The 17,188-nt window shown below is 46.8% G+C and overlaps 3 protein-coding genes across 3 annotated transcripts; 1 reads left to right on the forward strand and 2 right to left on the reverse strand.

Moving 5' to 3' along the window:
* Positions 1 to 204: 204 nt before the first annotated feature.
* Positions 205 to 4,949, reverse strand: chek1 (checkpoint kinase 1). The gene is made up of 13 exons (XM_067257303.1): positions 4,907 to 4,949; positions 4,375 to 4,465; positions 4,051 to 4,165; positions 3,482 to 3,590; positions 3,278 to 3,342; positions 3,060 to 3,129; positions 2,762 to 2,950; positions 2,483 to 2,587; positions 2,193 to 2,376; positions 1,865 to 2,039; positions 1,620 to 1,751; positions 1,061 to 1,162; positions 205 to 925 (listed from the first exon to the last, which is right to left on the reverse strand). The coding sequence occupies exons 2-13, from the start codon at positions 4,437 to 4,439 to the stop codon at positions 830 to 832; spliced, it is 1,407 nt and encodes a 468-aa protein (XP_067113404.1). The 5' UTR covers positions 4,440 to 4,465; positions 4,907 to 4,949; the 3' UTR covers positions 205 to 829.
* A 4,143-nt stretch (positions 4,950 to 9,092) lies between these two features.
* Positions 9,093 to 10,334, forward strand: LOC136963472 (ecto-ADP-ribosyltransferase 4-like). The gene is made up of 2 exons (XM_067257616.1): positions 9,093 to 9,149; positions 9,323 to 10,334. The coding sequence occupies exons 1-2, from the start codon at positions 9,096 to 9,098 to the stop codon at positions 10,073 to 10,075; spliced, it is 807 nt and encodes a 268-aa protein (XP_067113717.1). The 5' UTR covers positions 9,093 to 9,095; the 3' UTR covers positions 10,076 to 10,334.
* An 801-nt stretch (positions 10,335 to 11,135) lies between these two features.
* Positions 11,136 to 17,161, reverse strand: dlat (dihydrolipoamide S-acetyltransferase (E2 component of pyruvate dehydrogenase complex)). The gene is made up of 14 exons (XM_067257287.1): positions 16,750 to 17,161; positions 15,833 to 15,934; positions 15,595 to 15,719; positions 15,279 to 15,414; positions 14,961 to 15,087; positions 14,690 to 14,871; positions 14,353 to 14,494; positions 13,977 to 14,044; positions 13,763 to 13,885; positions 13,503 to 13,610; positions 13,188 to 13,306; positions 12,916 to 13,078; positions 12,614 to 12,750; positions 11,136 to 12,497 (listed from the first exon to the last, which is right to left on the reverse strand). The coding sequence occupies exons 1-14, from the start codon at positions 17,011 to 17,013 to the stop codon at positions 12,368 to 12,370; spliced, it is 1,926 nt and encodes a 641-aa protein (XP_067113388.1). The 5' UTR covers positions 17,014 to 17,161; the 3' UTR covers positions 11,136 to 12,367.
* Positions 17,162 to 17,188: the final 27 nt, after the last annotated feature.

Here is a 17,188-nt window from a genome sequence, read left to right on the forward strand (position 1 = left end):
AGTGCATCAAGTAAACTCTTGTTCAATATAATAGAACCTAAAATGGAGTTTGCAGAGGTGGAAAATCATTCCCCCAAAAATGGGGGAATGATCAAAATGTATTGGAAACAACTTGCCATGTAGCATGCATTAGCAAGCTTCACCAAAACAGGTTCAAAGTAGTTTTATTGACTTACTGACTTAATCAAAGTTTTAATTGACTTTTTATTATGCCTCTATTTTCTTGCTTTTATAGTTAATGTACAACAAATACAAAAAAAAAAGAGTACTATTTTAAATCAAAACGTCCACTCATTAGTACAGTGAAAAAAAGGACATAGCTAAAGTGTTCAAAGTTAACATCAGACTCACAACATCTGTATTCCAACTGTGCAGTTTACTCGACACATTTGAAATAAACCCAGTGCAATGAAAGTTCCTGTATGTCTTTCCTATACCATCCTACCCAAATGGTCTTGAAGCAGGGAGACACCTTTCTCGTCACAACACTTCACGCACACCACAGGATAATTTTGATCTCGTACATAATCTAAACATATTAAACAAGGCATGCTTCTTCAAGGACACATCCATCCACGGTTTTCTCAACACAGGTTTGTTCGCACCCTGATGTAATGACATACATGACATATATGTAGTGACATAAGGGAAGTCAATATCCAGTATATAAACACACGCAGACGAAAATACGATGAGACATGCTGCTGAAAGGGGTGTGGGTCAGTTCATTGAAGCAGTTTCCCATAAACATGGTTTCGTAGAAACGTATGATCTGATCTGAAACTCTTGTCGTCTCCTGCCACATACACACACTTGTGACAGTGGCTGGTCATGAGACAGGAAGCAGGATCTTCTGGGAGTTGATGATGTCGCTGAGCTTGTGCTTGATCTTCAGGAAGAGACGCTTGAACTCGAGGCCGTCGCCCTGGAAACAAACAAACGCACACGTACAGGCACGGACACACGAATCAGTAACCATGTCAACCATATCATAGTGGACACGGAACCATTAGGTCCAGTGGAAGTTGTGTGTGGTTCAGGGTCGGGCCTGGGTGCCTACCTTGGACAGTCTGAAGTCCAGCATGACCCTCTGGTCCAGCTCCAGCAGGTGGACTTTGAAGATGAGCTTGTTGTTGCGTTTGTCCAGGGTGCTCAAGGTCACCTGGGTGAGTACGGGGGAGGAATGTCAGCACTGACTCGTCTGTGTAAGTTCCTGGTTGGTGCCGGTGTGTTTGTTTGTACCTGGTTGGTGCCGGTGTGTTTGTTTGTACCTGGTTGGTGCCGGTGTGTTTGTTTGTACCTGGTTGGTGCAGGTGTGTTTGTTTGTACCTGGTTGGTGCAGGTGTGTTTGTTTGTACCTGGTTGGTGCCGGTGTGTTTGTTTGTACCTGGTTGGTGCAGGTGTGTTTGTTTGTACCTGGTTGGTGCAGGTGTGTTTGTTTGTACCTGGTTGGTGCAGGTGTGTTTGTTTGTACCTGGTTGGTGCCGGTGTGTTTGTTTGTACCTGGTTGGTGCAGGTGTGTTTGTTTGTACCTGGTTGGTGCCGGTGTGTTTGTTTGTACCTGGTTGGTGCCGGTGTGTTTGTTTGTACCTGGTTGGTGCAGGTGTGTTTGTTTGTACCTGGTTGGTGCAGGTGTGTTTGAACGTGAGCCCCAGGCTGATGGAGGCGTCTCTCAGGGCGGAGCAGGAGGCCTCAGAGTCCAGCGTGGTGAAGAAGCGAGTCATCCTCCTCACCAGCCGCTGCCAGGGCGTCTGAACACAAACACACGCATCGTTTTCTGTGTGTGTGTGTGTGTGTGAGTACCAAATTGTTTTACACGGTGCCTAAGTGTCCGTATGGGATAATGAGTTTGTGTGTGTCTTACCTGGCTGGCTCCAGGGGTGCCCAGTAGCTGGCTACCCAGCAGCATGTGTTCGGGCCTGGCAGGCTGGGAGAAGCTGACCTGGCCTGCAGAGGGCCCCACGTACACGCTCCCGTCCCACACACACACCCCCGCTGCCGGGTCCGGCTGGGAACTAGAGAACTGGATCCGGTCATCACTGGGGAGACACACAAGTGTTAGGAACACATACACACAACCTGGACACAACTACGTACAGATACCCAGAACACGTACACAGACTGGACACACACATACTGTCAGGACATACACACACACACACAGCCTGGACACACACACGCACAGTTCGGACCTTTTGTTGAGGTCGAGTGGGAGCTTCTCTGAGTCCCTGCGCAGGAGCTTGGCTGTGGAGCCCTGAGACTCTGACTGGAGCCTGGCTGCAGGCTTGTATGTCTGGCTGAACCAGCGCTCCTTCTTTATGTCCGGGAGACGGATCCTCTCCTCTGGAGCCGACAGCAGCAACTTAGACAGCAGACCTGGAGACAGGGGAAGAGATCACACTGACATTCAGACAAATCCTTGGACTGTTCATCGTCGTAGTGCAGTGTGTGTGTGTGTGTGTGTATGTGTTGTGTGCCTTACTCAGGGGAGTGGGCTGTATCTTCTTCCACGGTGGTAGGTAGGTCTTCGTCTGTAGCCAATCGGAATACTCCTGACAGCTTTCACTGGGCTGGTCCCATGGTAACTCTGAACCCAAACCACTGTTAGAACTACGCACTTCTGGCCCTTGACCTTCTGCTGTACTTAGTTTATGATCTATTTGTACGTTGCTTGGATAAAAGAGAGTCAGCTAAATTAATCAAATGTGAGGTAATAGCAGCACAATGTCACAGGAGCCAAACACACACACACACACCGCACCTCCAGCCAGCATGGCCGTGAGCACTATCCCACAGGCCCAGACATCAGCTGGTTGAGCACTGAACTCTGATTGGCTAAGGAGTTCCGGCGCAACGTAGGGCAGAGTTCCACACAGGCGGGTGAGCCGGCGCTCGCGGCCGCGATGACGGAACATGGTGGCCAGGCCAAAGTCTGACAGCTTCAAGTTATCTGAGGGGAACAGAGGCATAATCACTGTACATCCAGTACACACACTCCCCCGCATGAAGGAGAGAGTCTTTGAAGGCAGTAATATGGAGACACACACACATACACACACCTTTGTCATCGAGGAGAATGTTCTCAGGCTTTATGTCTCTGTGGGTGATTCCCACGCTGTGGAGGTACTCCTGTTGAGGAGAGGAACAGACCAATCAGGGGTGAGGGGAAATCAGCCACAGACCAATAAAAAAACGGGCTATATTGATAGAACCAGATTCTTTTTTGGAGATTTCGAACACAGCATGCTGGTACTGTATGTCTGAGATTTATACACACCACGGCTGCTATCAACTGCTGAAAAAACCTGTGAGCATCCTTCTCTGGCATTCCTACGTCCGGTTCTGAGAAATGGAAAAGAAAGAGAAGAGGGGCGTCGGCTTGATTATCAAGGCGAGGAATACATACATGGTGTCATGCAAACGATGATCTTTTTTTATATGTGAACTGCATGTGATTGGCTCCTTTCCTTGTCCATCTTACCAATTCGGTCAAACAGCTCTCCCCCAGTGCAGTACTCCAGGAAGAGATAGATCGTGGTTCCCTCCATGCGATGACCAAAGAAACGGACAATGTTGGGGTGGCTGAGAACCTACCGACACAGATACCGTTAAACACACACCACATCGATAACAATTGCACTGTCTCTTTAGATTTGATGGAGGAAAAGATAGCAACGTTACTTTAACCGTTATAACCCTCTTACAACCCAGCCCAACTATTGACAGAGGACGGTATGGTACCAAGGGTCAGACGGGGGTTTGGCATGAAGAAGAAACGCTTTGTCATGCAGCAGGGACACACACACGAGTGCAGGAAGCGGTGACAATGGGAACACACACGCGTGCACAAGTATACAGGGAGTCAGGTGGCTGAGCGGTTAGGGAATCGGGCTAGTAATCTGAAGGTTGCCAGTTTGATTCCCGGCAGTGCCAAATGACGTGTCCTTGGGCAAGGCACTCCACCCTACCTGCCTCGGGGGGAATGTCCCTGTACTTACTGTAAGTCGCTCTGGATAAGAGCGTCTTCTAAATGACTAAATGTATACATACCTTGTTTATGCAGACCTCCTTCTTGACATTGTCTAAGCATTCTTTGCCCTGGGTGGTGTCTATGACCTTAACGGCTACAGCCTCTTCAGTGTGTTTGTTTACCAGCAACTTCACCCTGTGAGAGCAGGTGGTGGGGGGGGGGGGGGGGGGGGGGAAGATGTAAGAAGGGTTGGTGCGATATGAAATATGAAAGGAGAATTAAGATATCTAAATAAGGTGGGAGGATAAACATTTAAGGTAACCATGAGGAGATGGAAGATATAATTGTGTAAGAGAGAAGGAGAAGAGGAGGAGGAGAGAAGGAGGAGGTGCAGGGGTACTCACTCGCCATATGCCCCCTCTCCCAGAGTCTGGACCAGGTCCCAATCCTGCACGAAGGGCACTGCCATGCTTTTGACGTTTACAAATACAAACACTGGGTGTTCGGGTCAACAGGAAACACAGACCAATATATTATAAACTCATATGAACAAGATTTGGCTCAAGTCAGTGTTAATTGTGACTATATGTATACCTTGGCGACTTTTTATGTCATTACTAAACTGTAAAGACAACGCAAATGAAAAAAATCGCTGTTCAACAAGATGACCTGACGAGTAAATGCGAGACGAAATTGATGCAATGATGGCTTTATTCGGGATGACCACCTAGATCACAATAGCCATCTCAATACATGGGTTATTCACAATTGTTCACATGCATAAATCTGCAAATACAAGTTCTAACCGCATCCACGCTTCTGTCACGCTAACGTTAGATAGATTACTTTTACACGCAGCTAGCTAATACTGGACTGAACTTAAAATATGTACAATAATTCACATTAAAACTGCTGACCTGAAAATGCAAAGCTTACCTGATGGGATCTTTCTCAAGAAGGCAATTGTAGTTAGTTTATAAAGGTGTAAATTAACCAGATTCTAACTCAGTCAACACAACGATGAGTTTTGTCTCCCTGTTTTGACTGGTGTGCCGAACAAATTTGGCGCTGTCAAAGACATCCGGCCAGCGTGGTGTTTACTATAACGTCATTTCCACATAGCGGGAGAGGGCACCGTTCAAACTTGACCGAATAATGTGTATTTTATATCCCGTTGTTGATTGTATAAACTGGACGTTGTTCGTTTTTTACTTAATAAAAAAAAGAAGTATATATAAACATTTAAACTTTCACCTCTGTTCTTAATATAAGAGTTGCCCGGCCGCTATAGATTTAGCAGTAAGTACGAAAGGAAAAATTGAAATATTTTGGTGTCAGACAAGACGACTATTGGGATTAAAGCGCATCAAAAGTGCAGAGCGGCGTTCACACAGTCTGGCTCGCACACAGCGAGTCTGCTGCGGTGAGGTGGCACTTCATCCCGGGCGAAGACTGGAGCAACTGAGCTGCCCCCGAGCTCTGAAGGGGAAGTCAGTGCCCCGGGTAAAGTTAAAACACACGTTTAACTTAAAGTTACATTGGTAATGAATGTAATGTATGCTAAAGACGATTCAGCATCAGCAAAAACAGCGAGTCTATTACGTTTGCCAAAAGTCAAATCGCTCCACTTGTAATAGCACGTGCTCTTACAAATCGTACTCTACCCTTTGATTAGTTTTGATTTTAGTAAAGACAAGAACAGCTTAATATAAAATATATACTGTTGTTTTTATCCATAACGTTTACTGATGGTCGCTGTTTCGCCAATGTTACGCCCTACAACACACAATAATACAGTGCCAGTTGGGAGATCGATAATTTTTATATGATTAGCTAAGCAGTCCTATACATTCCACTTAGTCTCACATATCGTTTGTGAAACGTTTACCTGCAAAGTACAACAACCGTCGCCTTAAGCTTTCCTAAAAAAAAAGATGGGTGATCATGGGTCATTTGTGGACTGTAATTATAAGTTTTTAATTACAAGTACTTGAGTATTGTCAGCTGGGCTGACAATACTAGGCTGGGCTTATTCCTGTTGTGGATTAAAAACGCTTGTAGTGTGTAAGGGCATGATTAAACAATAACTACCATAGTTTAAAAGTATTCTTGTGTTTGTTTTGTTAAAGCCATTCACATATAGGGATTCCCACGTACTGTTTACCCATGCCACCCTGCCAAGACCTCTTGCCACCCCTTTGCCACCCCATGTAAAATGTTCTAGATCCGCCACTGCTCTGGTGCAAACAAATGTTTGTGTATCTGGGTGTGAAATGTAGTCACAAATGCACCCCCCCCCCCCCTGTTTACAGGGGGGGTTCAGGGGTGGGCTACGCCCAGATTTCTGTCGCGCCCCCCCAGCTCCTTCTGACTTCAGCCAAAAATGTTACATGTTGAAGGTATGAAAAAGTCTGTTAGGGCTTTCAGTAATGTGCAATTCAACCCAAGTTGGTATCGCTCTTGTACTTGGTTAGAGTACTCAGCTATATGTATGTTTCTGCTTCCCCTGTCGACAATTTGGAGCCAGAAATGATAAAGACATCACCTTCACTAGACAAGGTTTTACCAATTGGAAAACTGCAATGTGTATTTTGTATAAAGCTCAAAAAACAATTTTGCGCTCAAATGAAGGACAAAAAGCTTCGCTCTCGCATTTGGTGTGGAAGTCCCTCTCTAGCATCACATCAGAAATCAGAAAGGGATTTACCCCTTATCACATCAAAAACAGAATACGTCCTAGGTTTGGGCAAAGCCCCGAATGTTTACAATGTCTGGTTCCGCGCCTGATTAACACTTGGATCGATAAGCAGTCTAAAAAATGGTAGCAATATAAAAAAATAATATGATCCCTTTCTGTAATCATGATACCCCCCAGAAATGTTCACTGCACCCCCAGTCAAAGCAGGCTGCATCCGGCCCTGTGTGTCTATCGTGCGTGTGTCACTCGTGTGTGTGTGTCATTCATGCACGAGTGTGTCAAACATAAGTGTGTGTCCCTGGGTGTGAATAGTGGTGTGAACTGCTCAGCAAGACTGTGAGTTATAGTTCCACATTTACAATTAACATGTATGCATTTAGCAGATGCTTTTATCCAAAGCGACTTCCAAGAGAGAGCTTTACAAAAGTGCATAGGTCAGTCTAATGACAGGCCAATTTCAAATCTCCCATGTCTCTCAAAGATTCTGGAAAGAGTTGTGGTACAACGGCTCACTGAACACCTTTCCTCAAATCAGTTGTATGAACCCCTCTAGTCTTGATTTTGTCCTCCCCACAGCACTGAAACTGCATTAGCCAAAGTAGTCAATGATCTTTTATTAGCCTCTGATGCAGGCTCTATCTCTGTCCTGGTTCTCCTTGACGTAAGTGCAGCATTTTACACTGTGGATCATCAAATCCTCCTGGAATGTATGGAGAATTATGTTGGGATTTCTGGTACGGCACTCCAGTGGTTGAGATCAAATCTGCCTGGTCGTCGGTCTGCCAGTGTTGGACCTGGCCGCCAGTGGACATCGATCTGGGACAGTCTGCCAATGCTGGATCTAGTTGCCAAGTGGACATAGGTCGCCCTGACGGACAGAAGCGAGTTCCTGGCCCCTTCCTGTCCATCCATCCACCTGCCTGTGATCCTGTGCTGATCACAATCTCTGCTTGAACTGACATTTACCAACTCTGACCCAAGTTGAACACTGGATTTATGTGTTTCAACACCCATTGACACTTTTCTTGATGTATGGCTATATGTTTAGCCTGTGTTCTGCACCTTTCTTTCACCAACCGTCTCTGGGTCTTTGTCAACTCCGAAGCAACCATAACCTCATGAATGTATAGGTTTAAAATGTGTTACCTCAATGTCACAAATGTGTGTGTATCTCACTTTTGCATGTGTGTGTCAATCACACGTGTTTGTGTGGCGTGTGGTCTGCACTGTGGGTTGGTGAGTCATATTTCCAGAGAACTGCTCACACCAAGATACTCACCAGTGTGTGTGTTGCATTTTTTTATTGTAAGGATGTGAACCAGACATTAATTTCCAAAGAACTGCTAAGTGAGTGTGTGTGTGTGTGTGTCTCTTGTGGGCTTTCTTAGACAAGTACATAAGTAGAGCAGATACTGCGTCACCCTGGTAAGTTTACCTTCAAAGTCAAATTAAACTAGAGAGGGTACAATTTCTGGGGAAATTGTGTGGGGAATTTCTGGGGAAATTGGGGGGTGTGCTTGCGTCGGTTGCAGACTATGAGCAGGAGTGTAGCTCTAGTACTTAGCTAGGTCTACATTTTACCGGGGCTAGGTCTGAATCTAGGAGCAAAACGGAGCACAGCTGCCAGCTGTAGGTATATGCAGGTAGCAAAATGGTGTTCACTTCACTTATGTACTGAACCACACAATTTGACTTACTGTAATATAATCCTAAACCGTGCAACGATACAACGATGCATCACACAAGCTTGAGCAACAGCGCAAACACAGGCAGGGATACAGTAGCTAACAACGGTAGTACTAACTAGCTGGTCGGCTCCATGACACCAGGTAATTAGGGCTCGTGAGACTGCTCACCAAAAGAACGATGGGGAACCCACTGTCTAGCAGAATAAGACATGTTTGTAGGTACCTAGAAAAAGTAGTCTCAACTTTGCTAGACTTTTAGCTATGGCATGGAATGAAAAGAAGAGATTTGAATTGCAGCTATTCCACATTCCTTTTACAAATTTTTGGGTGGTGTATCGATGTTGATGATATGTCAATACTCACACTAGTCACTTTACACACTGTCACTTTAGCTACTGGTTGCACAATCAGCATTGTTGCACTAATTGTACCCTTGTCTCTATTTTAGTATAGGTTATAAGGTTAGCATAGGATATTATGTGTATTATAGGTTTAGTATACTGTTTTGTTTATTATTTTGTATATTTAGGAGGCTTAGTATATTATATGTTAGCTTACTTATATATCATGTTATGCCAAGTTGCTTTGCGTTGTCTTGTCCAAAGAATTGTAGTGCCCAGTCTGACCCTGTGTTGTTCTGTGCATCTGACAATAGAAGACTTGAACTTGAACTACCTGTCGTTGTGTCTCCAGCTCCTTCTACCCTGGTGCAGCTTTAACCATAACACCTGGAGACAAGATGGTCTTCCTGATCTTCCTACATGTCTGCATCCTGACTGTGGACTCTATGATGGTAAGATGCTGTTTGCAACAGTCGGAGTCAGAGGGGTGGCCAACACTGGTGTGTTTTTGTTTGAGTTTATTTGAGTGAAGTACAGATGACCAACAGAAAGACAGATGAAGAAAAACAGGTAGATAAAAGATATAACCTTTAATCAGTGTTCTGTTTTTATTAACTCTGTATAGATCTCTCCACTCTCTGAAGGGTCCGGCGTCCAAAAGCAAGTTGTCAAGCGAAAGATCACTTTAGACATGGCCCTTAAATCTGTCGATGACATGTACGACGGCTGCACCAAAGAAATGCATGAGAAAGTAGGAAACATTTTAATTGAAGAATTGACAAATGAAAAATTTAAAAACATCTGGACTGCGTCTGACACCTGGGCTGAAAAAAAGCTGAAGGACGGTGGCACGGATCTCACATTAAATCATTTCAAGGCTTTATATGCTTACACATCAGTAAAAAATTCCAATGGTAAATTTTATAAATTTTTCACGAATGACGTAAGAAACAGTCCAGAATACCCAAGAGACTTCCAGTACCGCGCTTTGCATTTCCTTTTGTCCGATGCGATCAGCATCCTCAAACAGAAACAACCAGTTTGCGTCACCACATACCGAAGAACAAGAGATACATTTACCGGTGAAAAGAATGATGTATTTCGTTTTGGATCTTTCACTTCCAGTTCACTCACGACAAATGAGGAAAAAGCTAAACGATATGGAAAAGTGGGGTGCTTTGAGATATGGACGTGCTTCGGTGCTAAGCTTGAGTCTAATGCAGTTAATGAGCTGGACGAGGTGTTGATTCCACCGTATGAGATGTTCAAAATAGATAAAGTTTTTCCTAACGGTAACGCCAATTTAAAATGTAATAAAGTGTACAAAGTGAAAAGTGCTGGCATTACAAGCTATTTCAACTGTAAAGGAGTTAAGTGAAGCTATGCATAGCAAACTTGTGTGGAGGCAACACATTTAATCTTGTTTACACAATTAATACTTTTTTTCTCAGTAGTGTAGTAAATAAAGACGCATTCTTTGATGACGCACAATAGCAGCACCACTAACATTCTTGAGAAAGTACCCGTATAGCTAGATAAAGAAAAGGTGTTTTTTTCGATTAGGAGTAGATTCGACTTTAGGATCAAAGTAAAAACATACCGCTGTTGTGACAATTCTTGACCGAAGTTGTTTTTCTAGCTGAAGTAATGAAATTCAAAATCTGTAAAGCTGCAAAAGTGTATGCCATTATTAAACTGAAGAACTAGTCTAATTATGTGTCCAGAGTGAATTGCTTGTTTCGCAGAATAGAGTAAAACTTATACTACACAACAAGACAAAAGAGCCCTTCTCTGTCAATTCTGAAGCAACCATAACCTTATGAATGTATTGGTTTTAGTCTCTGTCGCCTTATTGTCACAAGTATTGTACGTGACAAACGTAGGGTCACTATGGGCCCATGTCAGATTGAGGAGTGTTGTCCTCCTGTCCTAACTGAACGTGACAAAAGTGGCAGCGCTCACTGACTGAATCATCAAAGTGGTCCTTCCGGACAACAGTGATTCTATTGACTTTCATTTATGATTGTTTGCAGCTGACTGCAGACTGGGTCTAAAGAGGATGCTCTGGGTTAGTCACAATGGACATGTGTCCATTAAAGTAAATTATACACTTCAATATGAGGAGGGACTGACTGTAATGTGTAACGATGTGTAGGGGTAAGCCACTCTTAGGGGCCAAGGATTTATTTGATGATATAAAAATATGCGAAATATGTTTGGTATAGCTTTTCCTTATGTAACCAGTAAAAACACAACCTTCAAAGAAACAGAGCAAATTCAACGCTAACAGACTTTTCTAATATGGAGACTATCATTGTAATAAAACAACTTGTTTTACATTACTGGTAAAATGTTACTAAGACATACAATTGAGAAATAAAGTGGAAAGCTTTTTTTTTTACTTCATCTCTCAACACATTCCAAACGTTCAGTCATGATATTTGCCGTCTCTGTGACTTGTTTCAATTTATTCATCGAATGACAGTACATCTATCTCCATCACTTTGTGCGCATGTTTGTCAAATACAGAACGTTTCAGCTGTAAGTTGGTGTATGTTTATCAAGGTCAGAAAAGAAAACGCTCCCCCGTGGAGATTGGCCGAGACCACAAAGTGCTGAGTCGGGAGTGTGTGATGTCATCAATCCGTTTTTCCCCTCGCATCCCGACATTCAGGATTTTTCAAACAAACTCCTCGCCCCCCAACCTGCAGGGTCTCACAGATCTGAAGGAACTGGATGGGTGTAAGGTAGTAGGGGGGGTAGCTCCGCCCACTGTGGAGGGCTATGCTGCTATGCTTATGAATACCTTACACATCTGTAGCTCATTCACTGACACCTGCAAGCCCGAGGACGATATACAATAACAATATACTAGAATCTCTCCCCCCACAATAGTGAGGAGCACTTACATTATACCCTCTCCATAGCACCCCACAGTCGAGTAAACACACAACACATTCATACAGACAAAGCATTTATACAGCAAAGATTGTTTTGATACCAGTAGGTTTTGTCTCTGTGTTAGATGGGGAGCTAGTTTATTGTGTGTGTGTGTCTAGCTCTGACCTGTGTCTCTCACGTTCAGTTAACCAGTGATCAGCCCCATCCATCTATTTACATTCCCCTCAGCCATCTTAGAACCGCCAGCATGTGGAGAACCCAGGAGAACCTTGCACTCGGTACCCAGAGAGAGCTGCTTGTTCTTTGGCCGTTAAAACACACTCATACTCACACTCACAGATAAGATATATATACTCTGGGCCGACATACACACACACATACACTATGGGTTATGTTTGCACACTGGTTGGGCCTGTAACAGTTCCCTTCATAAAACAACATCAGTGTTTGAGTGAGATGCGGCCAGCCTGAGCCTCTAAACTTGGTTAAACTGTAACTAAATCTAGTCTCACAGGAGACATGGGGCCTTAATAAATACAGTATCAATGGAGGACAGAGGATAGAGGAGAGAGAGAAGTGGGAGAGGGAGAGAGAGAGCGAGCGAGCGTACAATAAGGAGTTCTGCCTCGTCCCTTTTAGAAGAGGAGTAAGAGTGTCCTTGTGGTAGACTGGCCAATCACAGGACGACCTTGACCGATTTGCACCAATCAGATCGACTCGGGCGACTGGATCCAGCATTTCACAATGGCATGGCGACGGCATCATCCAATCACAGCAGCATGGTGACGGGTCTTTCCATGAACTTGCGGAACTCGGCGAGCCACTGCGCTCCGACCGCGCCATCGACCACCCGATGGTCACAGCTCAAGGTCACCGACATCATACTGGCCACGTCGAACCTGGAACCCACAAACATTTAGGAGGTTCAGAATTCGGGGCCATAAACACGGTTACAAAACTCATTTCCACCAAGTCAGTAAGACTAAGCATGTCTCGACTAGCCGGATGTTCTCACCCTTTCTCGTTGTCGGCGGGCAGAAGACGTTTCTCGGAGCCGCCCACGGCCAGGATGCAGGCCTGAGGAGGGTTGATGATGGCGGAAAAGTTCTTGATGCCAAACATCCCCAGGTTGGAGATGGTGAACGTACCTCCCTGGAAAACACACAAGCCAATTAAAAAAATAACTTCACATCGAGTGTTCCTGTTTTTGTCACTTTGAACTGGTTTGTCAATGACTACGCCTTCTGGAACGGACAAGTCCCCCACAATGACGAGGGAAAACATCGTCAAGGTAACCGTGTGCAGCGCGCGTGTCACCTGGAATTCGTGCGGCTGGAGTTTCCCGTCGCGGGCCTTGGCGGCGAGCGCTGAGACGTCAGAGCAGATGGAGGCCAGGCCCTTGGTGTGGGCGTTGAACACGATGGGCGTGATCAGGCCGTTAGGTGTGCTCACGGCTACGCTGACATCCACCACATGGTTCCTACACACACACACACACGCAGGCGAGCCATGAATACAAACAAACCCTAATGATCCACGCTGAGAGGGCATTAGATTGACCGTGTGTGTGTGCGTGCGTGTGCACTCACTGGCGAATGACCGTGTCCAACCAGGAGGAGTTGGCCTCAGGGACCTTGAGGCAGGCCAGAGCGCTGGCTTTGATGATGAAGTCGTTCACACTCAGCTTGATGTTCTGGGCCTTCACCTCCTACAGACAATGACAGGACGGGGGATTCGACACATCAACGATGGGCCGAGCAACATTTAAATACAGAGAGAAATACACCCGGAGCACCTGACAACATTTCGAAATACTTCTTTAGTTCCTTTTAGACGACAACCTGTCTTCTGCGTCCACGTCCGCTCATAAGCAGTGCTAGTGGGGGCTGCTGGGACACACTCACCTCGTTGAGCTCCTTCCTCAGCTCAATCACTTGGTCCATGTTGACGTCGACAGACAGGTAGTAGTGCGGGATGGTCTGTTTGGACTGCATCAGCCTCTGAGCGATCACCTGGAGGAGGAGGAGGAGGAGGAGGGGGAGAGAGGAGGGATCACACCCCAGCTTCTGACGTTCATTTACGACCGACACTCTCTCTGAGTGAGGAGAGGGGCCGCAGCTCTGTCTGTGGGAACCGTGGCCACGGTGTGTGTGTGTGCGCTCACCTTGCGGATGTTGCTGATGGGGATGTCTGTGAAGGTGCCAGCGGGGGCCGCTGTGGGAGCGGGGGCGGCGGGGGTAGGGGCGGGGGCGGGCGCTGCCGGGGCAACCGGGACTGCAGCTGCCACCTGGAACAACCACAACAACAACAACACGGTAAACCTGCGAATGTGCTCGACGTCGTGTCGTCGTGTTTTGGCCCAGGCAATGATGACTTACAGGGGCAGCCTTAGGCGGGACAAAGCTGTCGATGTCTTTCCTGGTGACACGGCCATCGGGCCCGGAGCCTGAGGAGGAGAGACGGAGAGAGCATGAGAGATCGAGACAGACAAAGAGAGAGAGAGCAGACCCGTTTCGAAGGACCCACACCCAGAAAGACATTGGAGATGCGGTTCTTCATTACCCATCAAAACTTGCATCCGCCAACTTAGAAACATACAAGTGAAACCCAATTGATACAATAGGGAAACGTATCGAACCTGCTTATTGGACAATTTCAGAAAAAGAACCGTTACTGAAAACCTATTATAAATGTGCGCATCATTTCTGATATGTCCTGAGAAACCCTGTGTGGGAGACAACAGCGTGGACTCACCGGTCACCTGGGCCAGGTCGATGCCCTTCTCAGCCGCCACCTTCTTTGCCAGGGGGCTGGCGAACACGCGCCCTTTCCTCGCTGCTGCAGGGGCCGCGAGGCTAGCCGCCATGGGGGCCGCTACAGGAGGAGGGGCTGCGGCCTTCAACACACACACACACACATTGGACACAAGATCGAGATGAGGATGTACGCAAATGTGTTTGAGCAAATATCTAATAGTATGCCTGTTAGAAAGTGAACAAAAAGAGTGGGCTAATGTAAGTTGACTTGTGTAGGCTTCAGTGTGTATGAGTCCCAGTTTGAGCATGTGTGTATGTGTGTGTGTGTGTATTACCGGTGCTGGAGCTGGGGGCGGTGCAGGGACCTCGGCCACGCCCGTCTCTACGTAGTTGCTGAAGGCCGCGATGTCGCTCTCCTTCTCCACGATGATGCAGAGGGGCGCCCCCAGGGGGACGTCACGGGTCCCCTCCGGCACCATGATCTTAGCCAGGTAGCCCTCCTCCTGCACCTCGAAACCTACACACACACACAGGCACGTTCCAGAAGGTTCAGGACAGGCACGTGCAGACGCAGTGTGACGCCGTGTGTGTTCGAGCCATGCTGACCGATGGTGGCCTTGTCGGTCTCGATCTCAGCCAGCAGGTCCCCTTCAGCGAGTCTCTCTCCCACCTTCTTCTCCCAGCGCTGCACTGTGCCCATAGTCATTGTGGGGGAAAGGGCGGGCAGCATGATCTACAAAACACACACACATATTACACAGATATTCCTGGGTAGTTTGATCACCTGACACGTCGACCAGGAACTGGAAAGCTCCCCACTGGTAATCAGGAGGCACGCACAGCGAATATCCCTATCTGCACGTCTCTGTATCGTGGCCCATGTGGCTGTACCCGTTACGGTCTGCGGTCCCAGGCCCGGCCTACCTTAAGGTGTGGGGGGTAGGAGCTGCCGGGGGCGGCGGGGCCGGCTGCAGGTGGGGGTGGAGGCGGGGCGGCCGCTGCGGCGGAGCTGGCTAGCTTCTCCAGCGACAGGTCCTTGAAGGCTGGGATGAAATCAGGGCTGAGGAGCAAAGACACGCGTTACTTTCGACTCAGGTCCACACCGGGGGAACACGCATAACGCAGCGATAATCTCAATGAAACGTCCGAAACGCCACATTCTGACGGACGCATTCTCCTTGAGATGGATCAAGCCTCCAAAGCAACCACGGTTGTCATCCCGCTGTTAAACGGGACTTACTTCTCGACAGTGATGCAGATGACAGAGCCCACCAGTACATCCCGGGTGCCCTCGGCAACAAGGATCTTAGCCAGGTAGCACTCCTCCATTATATCCAGCCCTACTGTCGCCTTATCAGTCTCCACCTACACACAAGCAGTTGGACGGGTACATTTCTGGTTGGATGGCTTTATAAGATCTGAAAGACACGACAACAATAGTCGCCACGCCCCATCTCGGGGCACGCGCGGTTACTGACCTCAGCGATGAGTTCTCCCTCGCCAATCTTGTCTCCCTCCTTCTTCTCCCAGCGAGCAATGGTTCCTGTCTGCATGGTAGGGGACAAGGCAGGCAGCTCCACCTGTAGAGCCCCACGAGAAATGACGACACAAGTTGAGTGTCGAGTTGAGACATGGTATCACGAGTGATACAACAGGGCTGAAGTTCTGACAGAACCATCACTGTTGTTTCACTCGTGGTACATGTCTCTTGAGAACCAGATGAACGGACCGGAGCAGGAGAGAAGAGGGACTTGGACTGACACGCACCCTTGGCTCCAGACAAAAGTTTGAGAGCTTTTCTTCACGGTCAATTAAATAAATGGCAGTGACACACATTGATCTAACCGTGTAGCCTCTTGCGGCATACGGCTGATAACGTTAATGGTTCACGCAATTGAGCAATAGTACAGGGTTAGTCCCAACAGCAACTGCATGAGAAAACCATGCCAGAAAGCGGCTGCTGTACATGCCTTACTGCTGTGTTTTTTGAAGGTGACACCTCAACTACCATTCCAGTATTATGACCTACAGTCGTACCATCTAAGAATATAGACTCCGACTTAAAAGTCTATTTCAATCCAGCAGCTAACAACTGTAGCAAATCATAACAGTCATTGTAGCAACAGTCAACTACCACTCAAGACAGAAAGGGTGATAGACGTTACGTTAGCACGCCGGGCTAGTTGCTACTAGTGCTGGCATGTAGTTGACAGACATGACAATCAGTAGTTCTCCATCTTCCAAATCTTTCTATTGTATTTATGAAGCAAGCATACCATCACATTTAGATTACAAATAAAGAATATGTAGCTAATCACTCGCTCACACTGTTAACTAGAATAATCGCATTATTAGCACTAGCATTACAGCTGCTAGAATAGCTACACCTAGTTACCTTCTGGTGAGGGGGTAGGCTGTAGCATCGCTTGGACTGGCTGCAGTTGACAGGTTGAGGACATTGCAACAGGGATGTTCTGTTTGTGAATATAATAGTGTTGAAATTGACACCGTTGCACACAGCCCGGGATCGCACACCAGAATGGTACCGCTTCAGATGACAGGCCCCCGGTCCGGAGCGTGAGCTGAGCGCAGGCCCTGGGAGGGTACGGGAGCAGGGGATAGCAGCGGACGGCCTCAGCCGCAAGATTAAACGGAGCATTCTTGTAAGTGATATAGCTAAAGCACCTTCTTTGATTCGTATTTGGCTACTGTGGCATCAGAATGTCTGATACCATACGGTAGCGAGTAAATATCTGTCTCCCGAACAAACCCAGTTAGCAACCTCACTTTCCAATGACCTCCCTCTCCAAAAAAACACAACGCTTTACGGCTCT

Source organism: Osmerus mordax, chromosome 19, assembly GCF_038355195.1.
Source record: "Osmerus mordax isolate fOsmMor3 chromosome 19, fOsmMor3.pri, whole genome shotgun sequence".
Classification (NCBI taxonomy): Eukaryota; Metazoa; Chordata; class Actinopteri; order Osmeriformes; family Osmeridae; genus Osmerus; species Osmerus mordax.